Source organism: Phasianus colchicus, chromosome 9 (assembly GCF_987193195.1).
Source record: "Phasianus colchicus chromosome 9, bPhaCol1.hap1.1, whole genome shotgun sequence".
Taxonomy (NCBI): Eukaryota; Metazoa; Chordata; class Aves; order Galliformes; family Phasianidae; genus Phasianus; species Phasianus colchicus.
Genome location: NC_143444.1, coordinates 2,254,332 through 2,279,636, shown reverse-complemented (window position 1 = coordinate 2,279,636; position 25,305 = coordinate 2,254,332). Strand labels below are relative to the sequence as shown.

The 25,305-nt window shown below is 37.7% G+C and overlaps 1 protein-coding gene across 5 annotated transcripts in view; it reads right to left on the bottom strand.

Annotated features, from left to right (window-relative positions):
* Positions 1 to 25,305, bottom strand: part of HMCN1 (hemicentin 1) — a 190,687-nt gene that overhangs the window by 81,825 nt on the left and 83,557 nt on the right. For all 5 annotated transcript variants that reach the window (XM_090145892.1, XM_090145890.1, XM_031608483.2 and 2 more), the window contains 22 exons: positions 24,743 to 24,937; positions 23,784 to 23,882; positions 22,383 to 22,510; positions 20,766 to 20,910; positions 19,155 to 19,267; positions 17,631 to 17,790; positions 17,021 to 17,186; positions 14,586 to 14,713; positions 12,558 to 12,830; positions 11,409 to 11,504; positions 10,879 to 11,073; positions 9,783 to 9,913; positions 8,969 to 9,116; positions 8,356 to 8,482; positions 7,163 to 7,317; positions 4,913 to 5,191; positions 4,046 to 4,327; positions 3,151 to 3,259; positions 2,387 to 2,556; positions 2,011 to 2,165; positions 1,112 to 1,235; positions 618 to 719 (listed from right to left, as the gene is read on the bottom strand). In XM_090145892.1, coding sequence (XP_090002018.1) covers positions 618 to 719; positions 1,112 to 1,235; positions 2,011 to 2,165; positions 2,387 to 2,556; positions 3,151 to 3,259; positions 4,046 to 4,327; positions 4,913 to 5,191; positions 7,163 to 7,317; positions 8,356 to 8,482; positions 8,969 to 9,116; positions 9,783 to 9,913; positions 10,879 to 11,073; positions 11,409 to 11,504; positions 12,558 to 12,830; positions 14,586 to 14,713; positions 17,021 to 17,186; positions 17,631 to 17,790; positions 19,155 to 19,267; positions 20,766 to 20,910; positions 22,383 to 22,510; positions 23,784 to 23,882; positions 24,743 to 24,937 — 3,480 coding nt within the window. The remainder of the gene's footprint in view (positions 1 to 617; positions 720 to 1,111; positions 1,236 to 2,010; positions 2,166 to 2,386; positions 2,557 to 3,150; positions 3,260 to 4,045; positions 4,328 to 4,912; positions 5,192 to 7,162; positions 7,318 to 8,355; positions 8,483 to 8,968; positions 9,117 to 9,782; positions 9,914 to 10,878; positions 11,074 to 11,408; positions 11,505 to 12,557; positions 12,831 to 14,585; positions 14,714 to 17,020; positions 17,187 to 17,630; positions 17,791 to 19,154; positions 19,268 to 20,765; positions 20,911 to 22,382; positions 22,511 to 23,783; positions 23,883 to 24,742; positions 24,938 to 25,305) is intronic.

Genomic DNA, 25,305 nt, shown 5'->3' with positions numbered 1-25,305 from the left:
GCCTGGTTTTCAAAGCTTAGAATATAATTAGAACCCAGAAAATCATTAGTATAACCTCTATCATTCAGGAAAGCCAAAGAAACCATGGTACACATGCAGAAAACATTTGCATTTACACATGCCAGAGGCCTGAAGCAAACAGAGAGAATCCTATGGTTTTCAAGAGACTTTAGGCAAGGTTCTAGATATGTCCCCATTTGACAGGCACACTCAATACTGAAGATATTGTTCAAGTCTGCCCTACCCCATGAAATATTGATCTGATGGGGAAAAGGAGTAGATGTGTTTAAAGCTGGTTTACAGCTGATTTCATAAAACTCTAACAGTATTGTTGCCTGCGGACACGACATTGCTGTATGCAGAGGGGTGTAGATTATCCATGTGTTTTTCATTTGTTTAATTAGAAACAGAAGAAATCACTGAATTTCCAATTCTTATTCCACATCACTCAGTATACTGACATTCTCTATCGTAAATAATGTTTAATAATTAATAGCTAGTTTAAATACCACAAAATTAACTTCATGCTAATAAATATTCATTATTTTCAAAAGATGTAGAAAAGTCACAACCTGTTATCAGACATTCTTCACGTCCTGAAAGATACACGTGCATACCTGGCCGAGGGTTCCCCGATGCTCTGCATTCAAGATGAATTGGATTATTCAAAACCACTGTTTCATTTCGCATTTTCCCTACATCCTCCAGGCTGGGTGGTTCTTTAAAAAGGCAAAAGCATCAGGTTTTCATTATTTTAGCCACTTGGCTGGCAAAAATTCCAATCACAAAGCATTTTGCTCTCTGAGAAACTTAGGAAAATGAATTGCCAAAGCTTCCACTAACTACTGGATAACGGAGAAATTTCTCTAGGAACTTTATCTGTGGAGTCAAACTACACTGGCAAAATCCCGGGAAAGGCAGATTTTGCCCTATGCTTCTTTTTGCTGCAGTGGGACAAAGAACAAAAACTGAAAGATGGATAAAAGATGGTGCAGAGGTTAAAAAAAAAAAAAAAGCCAACAAGCTCAAAAGAGAAAGGAATACAGATATAAAAAAAGCTGCCTTAAAATCACTATTTTCAGCTTCTAACTAGAAGCAGAAACATCATTACCATGCACATGAAGCCGAATATGCTGTTGGGCTTCTCCTGCAGCATTTGTTGCCACACAAGTGTATCTGCCAGCATCTTCAAGCAGGGCCTCAACAACTTGCAGAACACGGCCTGAAGACTCCAGCTGTACCAAAACAGAGAGTGGGGAACCACTTTAGACAGTAATTCCAGATAGAGTCACTACGCATAAAGGCACAGTAGAAATGTACAATGAATATATCTTTCCTCTCATCCAGGGCCAAAAGTCATGCAACAGGTGTCATGGTAGTTTGAAGACCTCAGTATTGTTGGGACATCTGGATTGTTAGCTGTACAGCTGTGAGGAGATCTAAATGGCAGAGGGATAGACAAGCATGATGAAGGGGGGGCTGCAAGCTCTAGCAAGATGTCAAAAACTGCTCCATCTTGAATCAAAGTCACCACAAATGCTTGATCCCCTAGGGCATGCAAGCACTGAGAAGGGCTGTTTACTGAAAGTCAGAATCTCACAATGGAAGGGAACATACAGGCAGGTGCTGCAATGGCAGTGCTTACAGAAAAACTCAACTAATCCTGCCTCACAATGACAAGTGGGGAACACTACCTCTCAGCTGACAAATGGCCATACCTTGAATGGTACAACACAAATGAAAGGAGCCAGATGCTAATCTACAGTCATGGACTCACACCTCCTCTGGTATGGAGGTATCTAATGAGATTCAGTCTGCTGAACATTACTCAATCTGATGTACTGTCTATTCAGGTAAAAAGCCCATTGCTCTCCAGGGTGAATCTTTAACATCTTTGTATCACAGCATGAGGGAAGCAAAAGGAAAAAAAAAAAAAAAAAAAGCATTAACACATTTAACTTATAGTAACTACTTTTCACACTTTGGATTCCACAGAAGAGTATTGCTTACTCTAGTATTTCCTCTGGCTGTGTTTACTGGTTGACCATCTTTCAGCCAAGTTATGGAAGGGCTAGGAATGCCACTGGCTATGCACTGCAGTGTCACAGGTTTGTGTAGCACAACAGCTCTCTCAGAAGTGCCAGTTGATTTAACAGTGGGAGGAACTGCAAGAAACAAAAATGAAATATCATTTGAACATACATATTTACAAATATAGAAGGGACTACGACACCATAAGAGTAGCTCTACTTCTATTTCATCCACTCTTCTCTCTTATTTTTATCGTTAGTGGATTGAAAAATATTTACTTAAAATTTCGGTATCTTCTTGCCAGCAATCCACAATAAAGCCAGTCTGTCCCCTTTTCTCCCCTTGAGTAACCTACCATGCACAGTAACAACAAATTCTCTTTCATGTTCTCCTGCCATATTCACAGCAATGCATTTATAATGGCCAGTGTCTGATACTTGAGCTCGAGAGATGAGAAATTTTTGTCCATTTAACAAGATCTTACGTCCAGTTCCCTCTTCAATTGGCTGGCCATCTTTTAACCACCTACCAAAAAGAAAGCATAATCTCAGATCTCTATTGGAATAAGATTAACAACAATCCTAATATACACACATTTATATTACACAGAAATTCTGTTTTCCCTATGGAGATCTGCAGATGTCACGTAGTATTTTGCTTCTGAATGCCTATGGACTATAGTGGTTCACGAGGAGAAGGGAACATATGTGAACAGGCACTAAAGAAGTCATCAGAAAAGGTGAAAGCTAGGAAGCAGCGTAAATAGCAGATGTCATCAAAAGAGGCAGACAGAAGTCTCCAAAGCAAAGGCAATAATTGCTGGCAGATGACAAATACAGAGCTGCATTAGCAAGGGAAGAAGGATTTGGTCAGCACTTGTTATCTATCCGAATTCCCCAGACATATCTTTTGGCACAATCTACTGAACTACTTCAAACCAAATTGGAGTGAAATCATAACACTGCGCCATGTGTGTACCTGCCAGTTCACTGGAGACAAGAGTCTGTTTTCCAGACAATAACTATCACTAAATAACACAGGCTGTGTAGAAAGACTACCTTCAAGATCATCTAATCAAATGGCAGATTTTTTGTTTTATTGCCATACCAATCCCCTTACGTGATTGTTGGTGAAGGTGTCCCTGCTGCTGAACAATCCAACTCCAACGGGCTATGAAGAACCACAGTGTAGTCCAAGAACTCATCCCCACCTTCCACATATGGTGGGACTGCAGGAGAGATGAAGCCATCAGCAAAAATATTTAAGCATCAGTAATGTAACAAAAGGCGATTAGAAGTAGTAGTGTTAAAAAAGAAATTTTTGATATCCATTTCACTATGGGACACAGACAGATTTGGAGTTCATTAGGAATCACTGCTCCTTTTTGAAACAAAACAGGTAGACAATGACATTTTCGGAGTTCAAATCATTCTTATCTCTCTCTTTTTTAAATTATTTTTTCTTTTTTTTTTTTTAATTTCTTCCCCAGATTCAGTCTGACATCCCTTGTGAAAGGGTGTGTTGGTGCGGTGAGCCTTTCAAGACCCTCTGTCAGCAAATAGAGAAAGCAAAGGCTCCTCTTCCAGGACCTCTCCACACCCTCTGCAGGAGTGAGTGAGCATGAGAGGAAGCATTGCCATACGTTTTCTCCTTGCTCCTTCACCAGCCAGAAAGATCAGTAAGAGAGACATGAGAATGGGTACTCTACATGTGCATTCAACGGCATGGCAGTATTCTTCCAGAAGATGCAAAGCCTAAAAGTGTTTTGAGAGGAAAAAAAAAATCAAGCCTTTCTGAAGGCTTCATTTACCTAGAGAGTCAGAGGGGACTGCTAAGATTCAGATCATGGTAACAGGTTGAAGCTATTTTGTAATTCTGGAAAGAAAAATGCAGTGCCCAGCTTTAACAAATAAGCAGCTTGACTAACTGATCTTTTATATAATTCTACCAACAAAGACAAAAGCATTTGCTCTACTGCAAATCTGATTTAGCAGTAGTTGTTTTGCTCACATACCTAAGATTTCAACTCCATACTTGATTTCTTGTTCTCCAGCTATGCTTGTGGCCACACACAAATACTGGCCCCCATCAGCCTCAACAGCACTGAGGATCTCCAGCTTCTTCCCACCAGACACAATGCGGAGGTTGTCACTTGCTTTCACAGGCACACCGTCCTTTAACCAGGTAAGGAGAGGAGAAGGGTTGCCAGCAGCTTTACATTCTAAAGTCAGTGAATTGCCAGCAACCACCTGCCTGCTCTGTGCTGTTTCAGCATCGCCCTCTATTACTGGAGGAACTGTAGAAAGGAAAAAATGTATTGCAAGTGATTAATTCTGCAGCCAGAAAATGTATTGAGAGCAAATGGGCTAGTTCTTCTCCACCCACTTTGGTGGTACACACCATTATGTCACATACATATGTGTGAGAATTTGCTGCCAGGGCAAACCAAGTCCTGTAGTTCAATAAAGACCATTTGTACAAAAGAGGATATGCAAAGTTTCAAGATGGAAAAACCAAATTTGAAAGTCTCAAAAAAAGTACATTTGGGATCCTGACCACAGAGGTTATTTCACCTAAACACTGTTCAGCATGCACATATGAGAAAGAGAAAGGATACCTGGAGAAGAAATATCTCTCACACTTCACTAAAACAAGTCAACGCCTCTGAAGTTGAGAGCTTTTCAGGAGTTACCTAATGCACAGGGTGTAAAGCTTTTTCTACACAGTCATGTTGACACAGGCCAGACTTTAAATTCAATCACTGACTGCTGTTCAACATTGACAGGTTTGCAATGGTTGCTCACACTAGGAGGGCAGAAGGCTTTCAGTATACACATCCTGTAACATGGCAAATAATCAAGTTTGATAAACTTTCACTTACCATAGACATCCACCTCATATATTTTTTCAGCAGCTCCAGCAGCATTGGTCGCATGGCAAGTGTACTTTGCAGAATCTGACACTTGGGCATGAGGTATTTGCAGGAACTGCCCTTTGTCCACATATAGAGCTTGGGGGCTGGAAATAATGGGGCGTCCTTCTTTGTACCAGGTAATGGTAGGAACAGGAATTCCCTTGGTTTCACAGTCCAAATTTATACGATTGTTAAGAAGTGCTGATATCTCTGTGGTAATATTGCCTCCTTTAATACTAGGAGGAACTATTTCAAAAGACAAAACAACACCATAAAAGCCTTAGTAGACAAGTCTGTGCAGTTCTAAATTATTTTAACATTAAAATGCTCTAAAATTAAAAGATTTTAGGTAAATTAGACTTCCAATCTTTCCTGCTGCTTTCGACATGCTTTTTTCCATGTCTACAGAATTCTCTATGGCACACCAAGCTGGAAGGATGAAGAGAGCACAACACAAACACTAATGGAATCTAATGTCAAAGAATACCTTATACTTAATCAACAAGCACCACACCAAGGGACACTGGAAAGCACTGCTGCCTCACTAGAAGTATCTGAGAACAATTAATATTCAAGGCTCCAATATATGCCAAGTTAAGTCAGCTGGACCTCCATGCCTCCCACAAAGCATTTGGGCCAGTGCTGACCATTCCCTCTCTCTGAGGAGTAAAGGGCAAACTCTGGATGTCTTGGGAGCTGCATCTTCCCAGTGAGGAACAACAATCTGCTATTTAAAATACCAAAGACATCCAAGAACCTCTATGACTGGAGTGGGAAATGCTTGGTACTCAGAATTTCTAAAGATTAAGTCTTTAAGTCACTTAATTTGAGACTAAATATGAGCTTAACTGAGCTCAGCTTTATGCTTGAAGTTTTTGGCCCACAGTCATTTCCCTCATTCTAAGCAGCAGTACTTAAATTTTTTCTATCTGACTTCCACAGTGATCATTCAAAATGCCATCGCAGAAACGTAAAGAAATGTGTCAGTGAACTTATGTGTCAGACCTACACCTATGAGACAGATCTTGCTGGTTATCAAACCATGATGAAATACTTTCCTTATTAAATACTGTGTGTGCAAACATGCAAATCTATAACATATGTTGAAACATATTCAGTTCAAAGGCAAATGCATTTCTCCATCAACAAATGCTTTCATCCACAAAGATAAAAATAGAATTTGAGAGCTAAAGCAAAGTACGAACTCGCAGGAGACAGCATCTAGGTTCCTCACTTACTCTGTAGGCTTCTGTGTGTCTGGCCAAGACTAATTCACCTCTCTTCTCTGAAGAACCTGATGTAAGGTCTACTCATCTAGAGGGATCTGAGTGGTTTTTATTCCCCTCATCTTATGACATCAATGACCCTGATAACCAGAGAGTTCTCACACCATTTTCTTTGTTCCCAGAAGACTTCACTGTGACTGGTATACAGGCACATTTCCGTGCATGTCATTGCTCCATGCTTCAAAAATGTCCCAAATGAGGAAAATAATGTATCACAAGTTCACTGTTGTCAGAACAGAAGACACAAACCCTTCAGAATCGAAGCCATAGCAAACAAGGACTCATTAGCTTTAGTACTTGTGGATACAAAATTCACACTCTGGGAACAGCAGTTTTAACCCATACGTAGATTTCAACAAGTTTCCCCCATCATTTCTGCTAGCACCATACACCTACGGTTTTCAGGTCTGGTTGGACTGTCACATGTTCTTTTTCTTTCAAATGAAAAACTCCTTGTCTCTTTTAAAGTCTTATTTCAAAAGCACATTCCTGTTTCCATGAATCTTTCCCTTTCTTTTTTTCCCAACTGTTTATCTCCTCTAATACTAATCCAAGGAACTAATCACGTGGATCTTTTTCCCAAGTATTTTGCTAAGACTGAACTGCTTGTAAAAACACAAAAAGTATACTCTACACTACATAAAGTAAGAATATTTACATAGTTATCCCATGCTAGTGCTTCTTATCTCCTGCTAAATGACCACAGACTACACCAACTTGAGAGAGATGACATATCACTCTACCTGAAGATCTTGTGGAATGCCCTTTATCAGAGACTACTTGTATCTGATTCTTTTTACACTCTACTTTGTATTATTGCATTCAATTCAACTTATTCCTAAGTAATTTATGTTTGTCTGAGCATCTCTGTTTAAAAATCCTGTACACAAAACTGAAAGATTTTCTTAGATCAAGCACTGTATAAACTTACCATGGATGATCAGCTTGACCTCCTTAATTTGTTTACCAACAGTGTTAGTGGCACTGCACTGGTAATGACCTTTGTCAACCCTTCGAGCAGACTTTATATGCAGAATTTGACCTTTTTCCAAAAGCTCAAAATTAGGATCACCCAAGAACAGGGGCCTGAAATAGAGATTATTTCACCATGCAGAACTCTGACCCCATCATCTTGGCATTAATTTAAGCTGACAGTTACAACAAGGGTTCCTTTAATGGCAGTAATTGCATTAAAGAGTATCATTTAAACCAGAGAAACAGCATCCATCCAAAGAATCACAATAAAGCAACAAACTATTATAACTATATTGATTCCTGGTTTTCAGAAGAAATGAAACACAAAGGTACTTTATGCAGGTCATCCAGAATGCCAGCAGCAGGGCCTGAGTCCTACTCCTGAACTTAGTTCCCTTTTCAAATTACTAGGTCATAATCCTTTGCTGATAACAAAAAATCTGCATATAGTAGATGAAAGTATAAAGAAAGTATAAACATATTAACTTCTTGTCATACCGGAACATCTGTGAGTTCAGTATAGACACTAGCTAAATCATTAAATACCAGTGCTATTTAAAACTATTTACAGCTAATATTTAAGCTGCCAAGAATTATATTTTTATATACAATATAATATATTGTATATATTATATGTATATATGTATATAAAATATATATATTTTATACATAATAAAATATTATGTATATTTTATATACATATATATCAAAAAAATATAATTCTTGGCAGCTTGTATAGTTCTGCATACATATATATATATATACAATGCAATGCACCAGCTAGAAAAGAAGGTTAATGCTAATTTAAAAATCATGCCAACAAAACAGCCATATTACAAGAAAACCTGTATTTCAAGATAAAGCCCAAAGAAAGGGTTGCATCTGTCTCATATATTGCCTAGCTTCAAATATTGTAAATATGCCCTGCAAGCGCCAGTGTCAGAAATGGGATAGTTTACAAAAAGAAGCAGGATGCTGACTTTTGATTAAAGGACTTGCCATGTCATCCTACCACAAATTTTATCCAATGACAATAATTTGACATCATATAGTTAAAAGCAGAGCTTGTTGATACTGTGCAGCTTTTTCCTCCTTTTTCTAAGGGAGGAATAACCTAGACATAGGTGGAAAAAATGACAGTATACTTACTTGCTGTCTTTGAACCAGTGAATGCCAGGAAAAGGAAAGCCTTTGGCTCTACATTCCAGACTTATTTCCTTGTTGAGGATGACAGCAATCTCACTGGTGGTATCAGCACCTACTATACTTGGAGGAACTTTAAAGAGAGAAATGTTATAGGAAGAGCTGGTATTTACACAGGGAAGCTAAACTTGGAGACTGGAAGAAATGCTGCAGTGGATACTATTGTTCCCTTCAAACAACTTAAGTTTTCACTGCAAGACTACTCCTGCTCATTCGCAGCATCACTTCTATTGTGACAAGCACTCCCACACTCATGTTGCTGAACTGCACAACAGTAAACTTCTTTATATCTTAGAGCACTGTACCCTGAAAATACAAAATAAAGTATCAAAGACCAAAATCCAGAATGAAAAATTGCATTTTGTCTATGTTACTATGAGAGTGGCAAATTTTAAGTATCCATAATCCATCATGAAGAGTGCTTCAGCACCTAATATTTAATGGGAAATGAGAGGAAGAACCCATTTATAGTAAGTTGAAACTTACTGGTTCCTTAAATATCAACTATTTTTCAGATTGCTGTTTAACAAACAAGTAAACAAACAAAAATAGAACTAACCCAGTATATCTAGGTTAAAGAGCTTCTCAGAACTTCCTGCTACGTTTGTGGCTTTGCATGAGTATTGCCCGGCATCATCAACAGTAGCTTTAAGGAGCTTCAGTATCTTTCCATTGTGCAAAATCTGGAGAGTATTGCTTTCCACAACCTTAAAAGAACCCAAGACATGAGCCTTATGTAATCCAAATTACATTCGCCAGATATTACAGATGGATCTTTATAAGAAAGTGATAAGTTTCTATTTAAAAATAATACATTTCCCTTTTCAATTACAGCATGTCTTAATTTCTGCAATCTATCCAATATGACTCCTAGCACAACATACAGTAGAGGGTGAGAAAACCAAAGAAACTCTTTGTTCATTAATAGCAGTTAGATATAAAGGTGCTTAAAAAGATCTCATATAAACTATCACTTATCAGCTACAAGTAGAAGCATAGTACCCAAGGATAACCCTTAGGAATTCAAATCAATTCCAAGAATTCTCATTTCTCCATCTACTAAATGAAGAAAATACCATTACCCTCTGCAAGTATTCTGGCATCCACAGTACTGTGAGACTTCTAAGGCTAATTCCTAGGGAGATCTCAAAAAAGTTTGCTTTTGATTTATTGAACAGTCAAATTAATGGATTAGTCATACTTCTCCGTATTTCTCTGTGGGTGTTCTTGGTACAGTTTAAATATATGTAAGGTATATACATGTATTTACTTTTAATGAAATCTCCTATCAAGCACTCAAAAGAAAAATCAACACAAAATATTCTGGAACTGAAAAAAGCTACAGTTAGAGCAATTAAATTAATTGTGCATACCTGGATATCTTCCTTATACCAGGAGATGACTGGGAATGGATTTCCAAATACTTCACAGAAGAGACTTACAGGATGATTAACAACTACAGATGTATTTGTCACCTTTTCTTGATCTCTAATTTCAGGAGGAACTACAAGAAAGTTCAAAGTCATGTGCATTAAGTCTTCTCACTCAGTGATTTCCCACTTTATCCTTTCCCCAAGTCAAGAACCTCTATTATCTACATTTTTCAGACATTTTTTATTTCATTTATCCCGGATGTTTCCATTTCCCCTTTGACTCTGGACCAATCCCGCAATGTTCTTTCTTCTCTTGTCAAAGAATAAGATTATTCTCTTCGCTTATAGCAGAACTTCAAGGAATCCACTGAAATACAATCTTCATCACCATTTTAGCTGACTAATCTGTAAAATGCCATAGTATTTGCTTAGCATATAAAGGAAGTAAATTTCAGAGAATAATCCTTCCTCTTCACTGCTCTCATCATCCCCAAGAATACCTGCCTGTCACTTGTAAACCCATAAGAGTAAAGAGAATGGTCCTATGTGATGGATTAGAAAAATTCAAACCCTACCAATGAGCCTTGCTGGCACATGATGGAGTTCCTACATTTCTAAGGGTAAACACATAATCCTGTTTGGCTATCAGAACTGTGAGAAGTGAATAGGAGTACTCTCTAAGAAGTAAAATGCACCGTATCAAAACATATTTCACAGTCATCTGTAGATGCAATTTTGCAATTTAGGATTAGGGAAGAGTGTCTTCTATTCTATGCTCATTCTGTCAAATAACTTTTCTCATACTTACCATTTGAAATGCAAATCTATCACCGAAACTTTAACATCTACACTACAAGTCTTCACCTGTTACTTGTGGTAAAGTTATCAACAATAACTAGAACTCTCTACTAATGAGACAAACCTACGGTGAGCAGAAATAATAAAAAAATATATAAAGAGCAATTGAATCATAGAAACCCAGTTTTATTTTCATGATTCAACTGCCCATGGGAAGACTTGGGACATGCAATTTCCAACAATTAAACAGAATAATCTCTTTCAAAATATGTCTCCAGTAGTTCTGCTTATTATTTACCATGAACTTTCAGGTTATACTTTCTTTCTGTACTTCCAGCTTCATTGGTTGCCACACAGATATATTCTCCATTATCAGATGGTGTAACAGAAACTATGATCAGCAGCATGTCATCCTCCAGAATTGAAATTCCTGGTTCTCTGCCTGTCAATTCTCTTCCATTATGCAGCCATTTGATGATAGGCTTTGGAATACCTAACAAGAATAATGCAAAATTTCAAAAATCAGTTCACATAGCTCAAAATAAGAAGGATTCAAATAATTACCACTGCTTGCTGGCAAGAACAATCCAGAGGGAATCACAAGCCTTCAAATTTACAGTTACAAGTAAGACTATCACTAAAATTCTCTTTATATCCTTGTCAGCTAGTAATGACTTTTCAAAGTACCTCATCAATTTGTTTAAACTGAGTTTGAACTTTTCATATAAAGTACGTATGGAATAATATAATAATAACAAGGAGTACAATTATCAATTGTCAACAGAAAAGTATACTTTTGTCACTGAAAGAGGTAATACTGATACCTACCTTTTACTGGACATGGGAATGCAACACGTTGATTTGCCACTCTTTCTTGAAAGGGATTATTGTATGGAGGATCAAGATCACCTATAATAGGAGGCTCTGAAAGAAAATTAGACATCTCAAAATTTTTTTTACCCTTGCTTCTAAATATCAGAATGCAGTTTGGCAATTCATAATTTTTAAATCTCTCTTATTCACACCACTACCATTCACACCCCCTACAATGATGAAGCGTACTACACAAACAGGCTTGACTTCAGGAGGAATATTTAGGAAGAAAGCAATACAAATAGAACTTTTGACTTAAATTGGGGAAAAAAACCCAACAACACTACTATATTTGTTCTGAAGGCAGAGACAATGTTATTGCAAATTCTGAAAAAAATGAGATAAAAAAAATAATAATATATTTTTTCCTATACCATATCTTAGTACTCCTTTTATTCTTCGTTCTTGAATCTCATTTTAAACTTGTGTGTGGACTGAGACCATACAAAGAATATGGCAGTTCTTTGTTGTTCACAATGAGCAGCTCTCAGCATCTCCAATCCAAAGGCATCAGAACACTGCCTTTAGACTATTATGAAGAAGAAAAACTTTCTACTTAAGTCAGTCATGCTGTATTGCCAAGTGTCAGCTGATCATGTGAGGAGTTATACTATATGTTTAAATTGGCACATGAATCACTGCTGCCCCATCACCATTTTAATAATATACTGACTGATGAAGCTTAAGCAAAATTCCAATTCCATTTGAAGCTGTGCCACTGGGCTCTAATGTTCAGAATCAGTCTATGAAAATGTGAGAGCAAACACATAGAGAATATTTGAAAAGGAGGTTTCCCACAGTGGGATCTCGTTTTAATTACGTACTGCAAAAGCAAATGAAAAATATTTTAAAAGATTTAAAAGAAAAAAAAAAAAAAAATCAAGCTGCTTCTTTCTGCTAACTCTCCAGAACTCTAACAGAATGTTTGCATACTCCCAATTTTTCTTAATTAACATCAGACCATAACATCTAAAACAGACTTGGACTTTACATGCTGTAACTCTCAACAGCAAGGGACTTCACTCTCCAAAAGATAAACCTGACTGCGTTGTCATAGAACAATACTTAGAGCGGGAGGCAAGGTTACAGTCCTAGCAGCAATACCTTGAACTTGAATTGTTGTCTCGGAGGTGTCAGTGCCTGCTGCATTAGTGGCGATGCACCTGTAGGTCCCGGCATTGGAAAGCTGGACATTGCTGATGCTCAGAACCCCATCCAGGCTGTGAGTGGGCTGCCCGCTGTCTATTGGCACAGCACTACTGCCCCTGAACCAGGTGATTGCTGGCGGAGGGTTCCCCTGGGCACTGCAGGGTACGTCAACTCTGTGGCCAGCCTGGACTTTCACAATTTGATGACCACGGTGTATCTTAGGAGGAACTAAGCAAGAAGACAAGTTAAGTCAATAGTAATGTGAAGGCAGTGATGTACAAGATCATTTTTGAAGGCAGTTCTTTCTGTTATTTTAGAAAACATCCTTCCTTACTCAGTGAAACAGAATTCTGTCACATGCAGAACTGCATGTTCTTTACATAAAGGATGTATAATAGCCTACCACTAAACTTGTCTGGAGAAGCTACATTTCAAATTCTACTGCACTACTTCCATATGAGTATTAATATTACACCATGCACATTTCAAAAGTTAAGCATACTGGCTTTTCATAACAAAAAGAGTCAAAAACTTTTATGAAAAAGTTAATTACATTTCCCCTTTGACATTTTAATTTCCTTCCCCTAATTCCTAATCTTTGTATGCTTCCAAATACAAGTTCAGACTAAAAGATAGAATATTACTGGAAAAGATCTTGCTGATCCCAAAAAATAATTCACATCTGACCTAACTTTTCTGCCACAATGTTTTTCTTTCTAAGGATCAGACAATAAAATCTAACAACAAATATCTGAAGCAGTAACAAGTGCCATTTCTTCTACTAATGTACAGTCACAGACAAATAAAGCTGTACTCTCTGTCAGACCTTTCTACAGAAAACTACACAGTCATCTGCTACAGTCATCATAACTGCATTCAAGAAGTTGAAGTGTTCCGAGCTGCCAGGGGCAGGAGTTCCATGCTGACAGGAGTTCCATTGTGGCACGTGAGGCACTTTCAAACTCTGCACAAGCCACAGCAGAACTACATACACACCACGCTTACACTGACCAGCACCATCTGGGCTGTGCCAGGACACAGCTCCTGTTCTCACTCTCCTCTGTGCATCGGTACCAGCAACAGGGATGCGTGTCACAAGCTGTGCTTCTATCTGATACAGATGAGGAGAAACAAAAGGGAGAGCGTGGAGCTAATGATACACGACATTGCATAAGTTGTCAAGAGACTGTGATTGCAGCCCCATCACAATAAGAGTAGAAGAGGGGCAAGGGGGCAAGAATTTGATGATTTATGGTAAGAAGGAGAGGGGACATCTCTCAGCAAGAGGCTAGTCACCTTCACTGAGGGGGAGGAAGGTGGACACAAGGACAGGGTGCTAGTTTGAATAGAGAAGTAAAATGGCTTAGGCTGAGAGAACAGGGATGTTCAGCCTGGAAAAGAGAGGGCTCCAGGAAGACCTGATAGCAGCCTGCGATACCTAGAGGTGGCTATGGGAAAGCTGGATTCTTAACAGGGATTGTAGTGACAGGGAACCATTAGGACTGGTGGGAACTCAGCATCTTACAAGCCTCAGACAACTTTGCTATTTTCAGCCATTGTTTTCAAAGCTAATACTGAGAAGTCTGCTGCACACTGAACATACAAGGGTATTAGAACAAGAGTTTTCAACTCTTAGAACTCCTCTGGCTGATCTAAGAGCCAAATATGCTATACAGCTGTAATTCTTCCTTGAATCTAAGTGACGTGAAAGGAAGATGTACATATATGTGTACAAATATATATATTTAGGTAATGTGTACATCTATACAATATTTCTTTTCCACATAATCAATAAAAACAATTTGCATATGAAGATAATATGAGCAGAAAGAGTATGGGTCAGTAGCATTTAAAGTACGAAAGAAAAAATATAATTATACATTAAAATTATATTTAATGTATATAAACAAGGATTTAGCATCTTTAGGATGCCAAATTCAATGCTGAAACATGCTGATGATTTTCCTTTAAGTTAAAACTTACCATGTACGCTTAATTTCACTGACTGAGTCACATTCCCAGCAATATTGGTGGCTACACAGAAATACATTCCACTGTCTGAAACTCGTGTCTCACTGATCTTCATTGATCCTGAGGGTAGGAAAGTGTGTCTGCAAAATTAAGAACCAGATACGCTGTATAAACATGTACAGAAGAGCGAATGATCTGTTTACACACTACTGATCACTACCTACTAAATTACCAGCATTCTACATGGCACACCGAGCTGTGCCATATTACTAAACTGTGACTTACTCATTTTTTCCAACTCTTTACTGAGCCACATAGAGAATATAGAGCAAGTACCTAAAATATAAGATCCAAATCGTAATGTTTGGTTCTACCTACTTACAGGAGACACTGACACCTGCCTGATTTCTAGAAATGGAAAAAACATCTGGTGAATCCTATCACGGTAGAGCCTCCCATTTATACTCATCCCAGGTCAGCAGAATTAGAAAGTTTGCATTAAACAGCTTGTGATTCTACTTCAACATGGCGAAAATACTTCATAATGGTTCAGGATGAAGGGGAGGAGGGATCTGAAGAGCATTGTGATTCAAAACCACTGGTTCTGGAGCTTAGAAAATTTGTCATTATTTCTGACTACATAATTAATGATATAACACTGATTTTCATTATAGATCTGGTCTAAGGCTCACAAGATACAGGCATTCAAAGATAAAGTCTTGGCCAACTAAGCTGAACTCTTCTTCTGTAGCAGTTAAAAAGGAAAAAGAAAATAGAAGGAAAGGAAAAACAACAGCCAGAAGTTGACAAGAAGCAAACAGAACTCAAAGTTATATACAGAGTTAAGGAAAAGTTCCTGGTAATTGGTAGTATCACTCATTATCTTTTCTCTGGCACTGGTGAATCTGGAGAATACAACATGCTGAAGGGATAAGTGGAAGAAAGTGAAGTGCATTTCCTTCTGGCCACTGATATTCATCTGATATCATGACTACTCTTCTGTTGCCCCTACCTTTCCAATGCTTGTTTTTTTTAAATAACTCCAAAATATATGGTTGCTGGGATAACTCATCTCCCATTACTTTGCCCATTTCTTACAAATGCTTTCTGAGAGAAATTTCTTCATTTCTGCTTTCATTCTTCTTTTGCTTGCTGGTCACATTTCCAACATCTCTTTTGGTGGTCTCAAATGATTTTGTTTGGACTCACTCTAACTTTTGCTGTCATCTGTAAACAATTTTATGGAATAGGCTGAGTTGGATCACTGCTACTCTGGAGAGCTTGGATGGCTCCGCAGTGAGCAAGTGGCCTAATTTATCTGTCTCTTGAGGTAAAATGAGGACAAGTAATGGACCAAGAATGCAGATTCATTAATGCATGCAACATGTTCGCAGTACAAAGCAGAAAACTCCACACAAAGTACTAATTCCAAATTAACTCTCTATACATAAGCCTGTTCCACACAGATTACTCAGCCAGCACCTACCAGCTGATAAGTCTGTTGCAGGTTCAGTGGGAGAGGTAGATCTGAGGCCAAGATTTGGCCACAAAAGAAACAGGTGCACTTTCAGGCCTGTACAACTGCTTAACGTTTCACTTGGATCAGGGAGACACACTAGAAAATGGCTACAGCAACTGCTACAGCACAGACCTGGCAGCATCATCCTTTCCTGGTTTACAAATGTAGCTGCAGTCTTTGCCCCTTTTGAGGTGGCTGAGAGACTAGGAAGCACTAGCACACCCTGTGACAGTGCCCAGCAGTGCAACTGAGCACATACAGACAACTGCCCTTTCTCCTCTCTTTTCTATCACACTGAAATAGTACGAAAGAATTCTAACTTTGCAGCCCACCTCCACAGTCTCTCAGACTGTCAACTCCGTGTTTTTACAAACATTTAACTATGCTGTCACATTTTCAAGAGTATCAGAAGAGTTTTGGATCCAAAGCATAGCAAACACTGAGCCCCTGTAAGCATTCACAAACATTTATTATCATCTCTATTCTGCTGGGTTTCTAGACTTCAGTTGAATAACAGACAGTGCATCCTGAGCATAAATAGGAAGTGCTTAGAACAAGTAAAACATATTTATAAAGATTTTAAATTAGACACAGTTTACATGGATCTCTGGGCACCACTACAGTACACGTACAACGGGATCCTCTCTTACCCTGACCTCCCGAGCTTGTGCATTTCAGAGCAAATACTGAAGTTCTGCCATTGCATACAAACACACACTGCAGTACAACAATGTGCAGAATTTGCACCCTTCAGAGAAGTATACACATTCAGTCTGGAAAGTTTTTTAAACCTATGGTCCTCTTGAAGGACAACTTCATATCTTCCAATTGATCATTAGATAATCAAAAAGCCTTCCAAAATCTTAAAATCTTAGGCACAACTTCATTTTTCTTTTGTTTTCATCAAACAATTGCAATCTGTTGTTACCTTTGAGAGAATGGAGATATGAGCTGTGTCTCTTTAGCCCAGGTAATTATGGGAGGTGGCAGGCTCTTTACTTCACATGAAAGTGTGACATCTTCTCCGCTAATTACTGAGATCTCTATGGGCCCATGCCCTTGCTGGTCTCCAGGCCTGGATACTCTAGGTTTCACTGTAACATGGAACATGTTAAGAAGCTGAAGTGAAAATGTATACTTGTACAAATGTAAAACCTATAGTTCAGAGCAAACATCTTTGTGTGTGTGTGTGTGTCAGGTATATAACATTACAGTCCTGTTTTTAACTACACGTCTGCAATAGACTTGCTGCCATAAATCACTGTAATACCAACACCCGGTTAGCTCAGACATTGATTGATGCCTACTTGCAACACTACAAATACCAACAAGACTGCGCTATCTGCCAAAAAAGCAGGACAGCAATTAATATACACAGTTCATGCATACACTGAGGTCTGTACCGTACAGGTAGTTTGCAACCAGTACCTGAACTATACATTATATTATAGCACCAATAACTGGAAGTCATAAAAGTCTTGCAAAGCACATTAATCATCTTATCATCAAAATGATACTATATTTTAGTTCATATATACCATATACAGTCAGCTGGACTTTCCGTGTAGCGTAACCAGCAGCATTTGTTGCAGTACACACATATTCCCCAGTCTCTTCACCCTCTGGTGAAACCACGTAGAGGCTTCCATCAGAACCTGCGGAAAATTTCCCATTGCTGGGAAAAATTATTTCTCCCTTCTGTAGAAAGAAAGAATAAAAGGTCCACAGTTCTTGGATTTCCAAAAATACAGCAAATTGCAAATATTTAATTCAATAATAGCTAAATTTTGCAGAAAGAAAATCTAAAGAAAACATTTAAACTGTTGAAGGAATATTAAAGTTATTAGTGAATGCAGCAGCTTAACCCATTGCTGCAGCCCATTTGTGTGTAGACTGCTGTATTTTTAACATAACATTAAGTCAGATTTTTCACAGCTCTGAAGATACTGCAAAGTGCAAGAAGCATGAGTAATATTTTAATCTACCTTACAGTACTACTACTATTTTATGGCCTCTACTGTTTATGGCTGAGATCGACAAAATATTCTGAATTAGCTAAGAAGTTTGGCCCTGAAATTCTATCCATAGAAATTAACCAACTTAAACTAACTTTTCATATTCATTTAGTCACTGTCTGAGCAGTAAAAATAGGAGAAACAACGGATTCTCATGCAGAAAAAATGTTTTGTTATATATTCATATGAAAAAACATTTTCTAGAACCTAATTCTTAAAAAAAAAAAATCATTTCAATTTAATTAATGTTGATATTGGTTTCTAATGTAAAAACAGGTCTTGTATACATTGTATAAAATATTTCTTAGCAGATCATTCCTTATCCATACTGAAAATTATATGCAGTAATAAAGGAGAAAAACTTCTGCACCTCACTCCTCCTGTGTTTCATTCCCTACTAAATCAATAGTTATCTGTCCTACTGCTTCTTTTAAACAAAGTTGTTCATAAGGTCTCAGTCAATTACATCAGCACAACTTCCGAGGCAACACTGCCTTCACAGCAATGTCATGCAAGCTACAGCATACCTTGAATAACTATTATTACCAGAAATTATGCTAAAACATCCAACTAACCATCTCAGCCTGATTTTCAGAAATTGTCAAAAAAGTTGAGGTCCTCCTCAGCGGTCCTGTTATCAAGGACATGCCTGAAAAGTGACAGACAGCTAACCCCCAAATACCATTATTAGAGACATTTTCCTCTATGAAAAAAAGAAGTCATTTTAAAGCAATCCTAAACAAAAATTACTTCCAGTCTGTGGCAAGTTGTCTAATCTGAAATTACCAACTCATAACAGGAATACTAAGAATTTCTGAAGTACTGAAAAGTATAAAGTTACAGGAATAAGCAAAGAAGCCTTTCCATAGAAGAGAACTTTGATGTATGGCTAGACCATACCAGAAAGCATAGAAACAAAAGCAGACAAATAAGCAGAGATCCCTCACAACAGAGGTGTTTGGTTGCACTTCTTGCCTAGTTTTAGGACAACTAAAAGACGTCTGCAGTTCATCTTCCACCATGAAGAGCTCAAAGATGAGACACTACCTTAGACCAAGTAATAGTTGGCTTAGGAACTCCACTTGCTTTACATGGCAGTGTTACTGGAATTCCTTCAATGGTGCTGAATATCTGCTGTCCATGCTGAATAATGGGCAGAACTGAAAATAAATGCAAATATTAAAAACATTTAAACGACAAATTTCAAACCCTGGTACAACTTATGCAATAAAACTCTCATACTCAACTACTGCTTCATGCAGATTACAAAAGTTGGCAATTTTCAGCCTGTTCTCTCAACTCCCAAATCAGCATTGACCTGCCACCTTCTCCTCCAGTCTTTCTGACAAAATAAATACCTGTTCATAACGAAGCATATCAACCAAAGGTTGATCATTAGATTAGGCACATGTATTTTCAAACTAAATGTAGGCAATTAAGCTGATTTCAGCGATTTCAGGAAGGATTTGTCACACTTCTCACTAGAAACATTTTAGGCTAAATTCCTGAAACAATACTGTACAAAATCCATCTTATACTGCATTTTTCATCAGGACAGGCTCAGGATTTTTGGTGCTGAATCAACTTTTAACAACAGATAATATCCTTTAAACAGTAAAGGTTTGAAAGCGAAGAACCAATTCCTCTCCAAGAATATTCAATTTTTGTAATAAATGCTACAAAGTTGAGCTAAGTGCACTGATAGTGTCTGAAGGGATTGGGCTGTCAGACGAACTTGAATAAAACCAGTAGATCACTATACAAAGTCAATGGTAGGAGGTGACAAGAAACCCCAGTTCCCCTCCTTCACAGAGGTGGAATTCCAGTAACAACAGAAAGAAGGCCATGTTTAAGACAAGGTCAGCTTGTAATAGCAAGAACTACATTTTCAAAAAAGCATAAAAGTATATTCCTTTCTGTTCTCAAGCTCTGAAAAATTCCAGAAACTAATGTTCACATGGAAGACCCTTATCAGACATTGAATGTTTCTCTGCATTAACAAACAACAGGTATTGTTAACATAAAACAGTGTTCCAGCATCTTCAGTTCAGCTTAAATTAAATCTCCCATGATTAATTCAACACATGAGAAACTTTCAGGCTGCAAACCATGAAGTAGCTGGGACCCCACACACAGTTAATAAAAGTATCCACAGCTGAAATACAGATGGGTCTAACACACCACAGGCCTAACTCTTAGTGTAACTTCTGATATGGTTAAGAAAAAGAAGAAAAAAAAGTTTTGCCGAGCTCACAATTTATTTTAATTGCAATTCTCCCACGAGTTGCATTCCTTTGTATCAGCTTCTAAATGTCTCCAACGCTGCTTTTCATCATTTTCTTGCAAATTCCAATTTGCATCTTTTGTTAATAAACTTCAAGTCTGCACAGTTCAATCTTTGCAGATTATTCAAAATTATGATTTTTTACGACCACAGTGATGTTATTTTTATTTTAAAAACATTCTCAATTCTTCAGTACTGTCCTGTAAAGTTGGTCTATTTCCCACAATATTACTTTACAAAGTAGCATCAATATAAAGAGAAAATTTGAGAAATCAATACAACTGTCATGAGAAAGCTCCAGAGAGATCTCCTGTTAGTAAGATACACACACTCTTCTTGCTGCCAGCACAAAGTACCAACACAGTGCTCCTTACCATACACATTAACAGTAGTGGTTTTGTTGTTTGTCCCAGCAACGTTACTGGCCATGCAGGTATAATCACCCCCATCCTGCAGCCGAACTCTTTCAAGATGCAGGCTCCCATCACTTCGAACATTAATGTAGGGATTGGGAACCAGCTGCCAAAAGAGTAATGTAACATTTTACTAAGTAAATACACACTTGATAATATTTACTCTGGTATGCAGTGCAGTTTTATACTTTTTACCCTTTCACATTAAAAAAAAACAATTTCTATGTTCCTTGAGAATTTTACTAAAGCTTTTCCTACTTTCCACCTTTCATAAAAAGTTAACTTCAAATAATACTTTTGGTAGCACCTCATATACAGTGCTGGAGTGAAATTAATGTCTACAATGGCTACAGCACATATACAACCAGCAGGGTAGCTTATAACCACGCACTAAAGCATGAGCAAATCTAGCTGAATTACTCTATTGCACTTTGTATTCGTAATTCCAGTAACTCCATGTCATGACAGAACAACTCTCCTGATTGCAACTACTTGTTTCTCTTCCTTTCACTGTTCTTGTCAGAAACTTCTAGAAACTCTTGAGATCAGCTCTGAAGCATACCTTCACCCTCTAGGGATGCTGTATAGACTTGTATTTTTCTTTAGTGTACTGGCAACAGAAACATTTAAAATTATCCACTGCAAAAGATAACAAAGTTGTACCTTTCATCAAAAAAGCAGGTTTTTTGTTTTTTGTTTTTTAAATTGCACACTCTCTAGCAATATTAAAAATTCACAGTGATGTTTACCAATTAGCTAGAAGAGCTCAGCAACAAAGACTGGCCCTACAGAAACACTGTCTTACGAGAAGTGGCTGAGTGAGCTGGGATCATTTAGTCTGGAGATAAGGAGGCTCAGGGAAGACCTTATCACATCATAATTACTTGAAAGGAAGCTGTAGTAAAGTAGGGGTCAGCCTCTTCTCCTGTGTAACTAGCAATAGGATGAGAGGGAATGGCCTCAAGCTGCACTAAGGGAGGTTCAGTTTGGCTACTAGGAAGAACTTCTTCTCTAAGAGTGGTCAGGCACTGACGCAGGCTGCCCAGGGAGATGGTTGAATCACCATCCCCGGAGGTGCTCAAGAAATGTTTAGATGTGGTACTAAGGGACATGGTTTAGCAGGGAGATATTGATGGTATATTGGTGGTTGGACTGAATGAGCTTGGAGGTTTTTTCCAACACTTGTGATTCTATGATTCAAACACTAATAAACTATCATTTCTCAAGGGGATTGGCTGGACTGTGAATGACAGCACCAGTAGAAATTCAGAAGCAGCTTCTGCCTTGCAGATACAGTCACCTGGCTTCTCCTTGGCAGGCAGTAGCTGTCATTGAACACTGTTGGTCAGTTGTAAAGTCATTGCAATGCCACTGGATCCTTGTTTTCAGTGAGCCAGTCCAATTTCATGATAGACCTTTATTTGTAAGCATAAAATCTATCACTAGATAGATTATGTATATACATCTACATCTACAGAATGTTAATCTCTGGAAATTAAATCAGTGTGTTACCATGGCTTAAAACATCTGCTGTTGATTTTCTATCAACACATCTTGTAAGAAAGAAAACAGTCTTACCACCATACTGTTCTTAATCCACTTCCTGTCTGGAATGGGGTTTCCAGCAAGCAGAATGCATGGCAAAGTGAGCTGCTGCCCCTCGATTACATTGGCTGTGGCTGGGCTTATTCCAATCAGAGGTGCAACTTGACAGGAAAAAAAAAAAAGAAAAAAAGAAAAAAAAAGAAAAATAATTAGAATTTTTAAAATACATATTTTATATATATTTAAATATATATGTATCTATGTGAGGTATTGGATGTGAATTTTCAATATTAGTCCTGCCAAGTACTATTACTGGCAGCAGTATCACACAAAAGTCTGCTTATGCAAGGCACTATGCGAATAGAAAGCAGGAAACATTTTCTACAATGAAAACCATACAATTTACAGAGGAAGAAAAAAAAAACAAGAAAAAAAAAAACCCTGTAGTAGTCACCAAAAAGCACCACAGTGCCAATATCTAAGGACAAAATATACCAGATGAGGCTTAAAGAAAAAAAATCCCAGAGGATTGAGTAGCACAGGAAGGAAAAGTAAGTTGGAGTAGTACATGTACAGTAATTCTGAGGTTAAGGAGCAGCAGCAAAGAAAAGACATTGTCTGTCTGAAACTGGATCCAGTCCAGCACTTCCCTGAAAGCTCATGTTCCCATGGATACCGAGCTGATATATTATATTCCTTACTTGGGGGAAAATACTGAAGAGGCTTTTAAACAGGTAAGAACTTCTTCTTTACCAAACATTATCAGCATTATAGATTTCACCACGTTTCAAGTTAACCAATGTTTTCTTTGATGGTAGACAGAACCATTCTTATCCTCCCACAAATCCATAGCATTATTTTTCCTTTTATTGCCAACTGCCCAAGATAATAAACAACTCCTTGAAAGCACAGTTATCGTCAAAGCAGGATGTTTAGTGTCCTCTTGGATCACTAAGATTTCTTCCCAGTTGTAGCCATGCGTTGCCATAAGCAAGTTCACTGCTACTTTTTTTTTTTTAATTACATGGTAGAAAATCATTAGCATTCATCATGATGGTGATTTTTCATTCTTTAATTGATTTGCTAAGCAATAAGAAACAGAACACAGAATACATCATTTTTAAGGTCCATGTTACAAAGTATAGATGCAACTATTGTAAGCTAATAAAAAGACAACGTTATAATGTGAAAATTTCAGTGAATTCAATTACAATATTCAATGCAAATGTCTTCTGATTTAGTTTATGTGGCTGACTACATTTGTGTGAGAGTTGCTACAAACACAGGTATATCCCTGTGTATGTATGTAACACATTAACATCCTATTCATCATAAAAAAAAAACACTGACTGTTACCAATTCCAGCATATTTGATGTATGGAAATGCTGCCAGTCTTCCCTTTCCCTGGTATCACTGACATTAACCAGACTTACCCAGTCCAGTTACTGTGATTGTGGCTGGCTGTGACTGAATCCTTCCAAACTGGTTTTCCGCTTCACAGACATAAGTTCCTTCATCACTAACCCACAGATCTACAGAAGGAAAACAAAAAAGAGAGAGAGATCAGATGGCAGCAGCTGAAATTACACTATATTCTTTTTTTCCGATCATTCCTTTCCCTCTCTCAGCAAGGATGGAAATAATGACTATGAGTACTTGATTGAGAAGGTATGACATATATGATACTTTTCAGCACTTTATATATTGCATATACTTTACTACAGTATACACTACTGTGTACAAATGATGCCTAGTATTTACATGCCCACACATGCATATACTGTTGCACATTTTCCATGGAACACTGCTTACACTACAAAAAGTATTGTCTCTCTGCATGTTTATAGACACATAACACATGAATTACTCTGCTTTACATACTCTATACAGAAATTACTTCACTCATCCTGATAAGTTCTAGAAAGGCATAAAAGAGCTAACTAGGAAAACAGAATCATATCATTTAGTGTCTGGATGACCAAAATGCTCCAGAGAATTGTAATTGCAAAGACACTTGCAGAATTCCTAGCTATTACCCAAATTAGGACTTGCTTAAAGAAATAAGTTTAAAAACACTTCTTTAGAGAAAAAGAATAAAATAAAATTCATGACTCCATGGTATTAACAGAGACAAAGCACATATATTTAAACAAAAGTGTAATTATTTCAATGAAGATCAGTGAAGCCAGAGACCAATTACAAGTGAATTCACAAACTCACAGGAAAACAATGCACATCAACAGCAACAAAATCAGTATCAGAAACAATCTCTGATAAAATCTATTGTTTTTTTCAAAGCTAACTATTCTACACAGTAGTATAATAATTTAAATCCATTGCATATGTTGTATTTCCCTCTAGCACATTTTCTTTAAAAATTTAGTCTACTTACTATTAATTGACAGAGCTCCTGTTCTGAGTTGACTGATGGAACTAACAGCAAGTGGTCTTGAGAAAAGGGAAGCACCACTCAGCCGCTTCCATTTAACCTTTGGCTCTGGGTAACCCTGAACATAGCATGGCAGTGTGATATTTGAGCCAATATCCACAGATTCATCACTGGGTTCTTGCGTAAAAATTGGGGGAGCTGGAAAAAAATACAGAAAAAAATACATAAAGTGAATATGGGGTTTCATCATGACAGTAGTGTAGTGCTTACAATACTGGCAACCTTCATTTACATCCTACTGCACATTATTGTTTTCCTAACAACAGATCCCTAACTCAAGTAACACTATGCAAACACAACCTAGCACGCTCTTCATGAATAATGAGGAGTTCAGAAATGGGCTGAACATCACAAAAAAAAAAAAAAAAAAAAAAGATACAGCCATCCTTTTCAAAAGAATGTGAGTGTTCAGGTGTTAGGATTGTACATTTCTCCTCTCCTTCGCACAGCTTTGTCCATTGCAGAAAGTGTACATGTCTAACAGAAATATGCATTTTAAAGGCCAG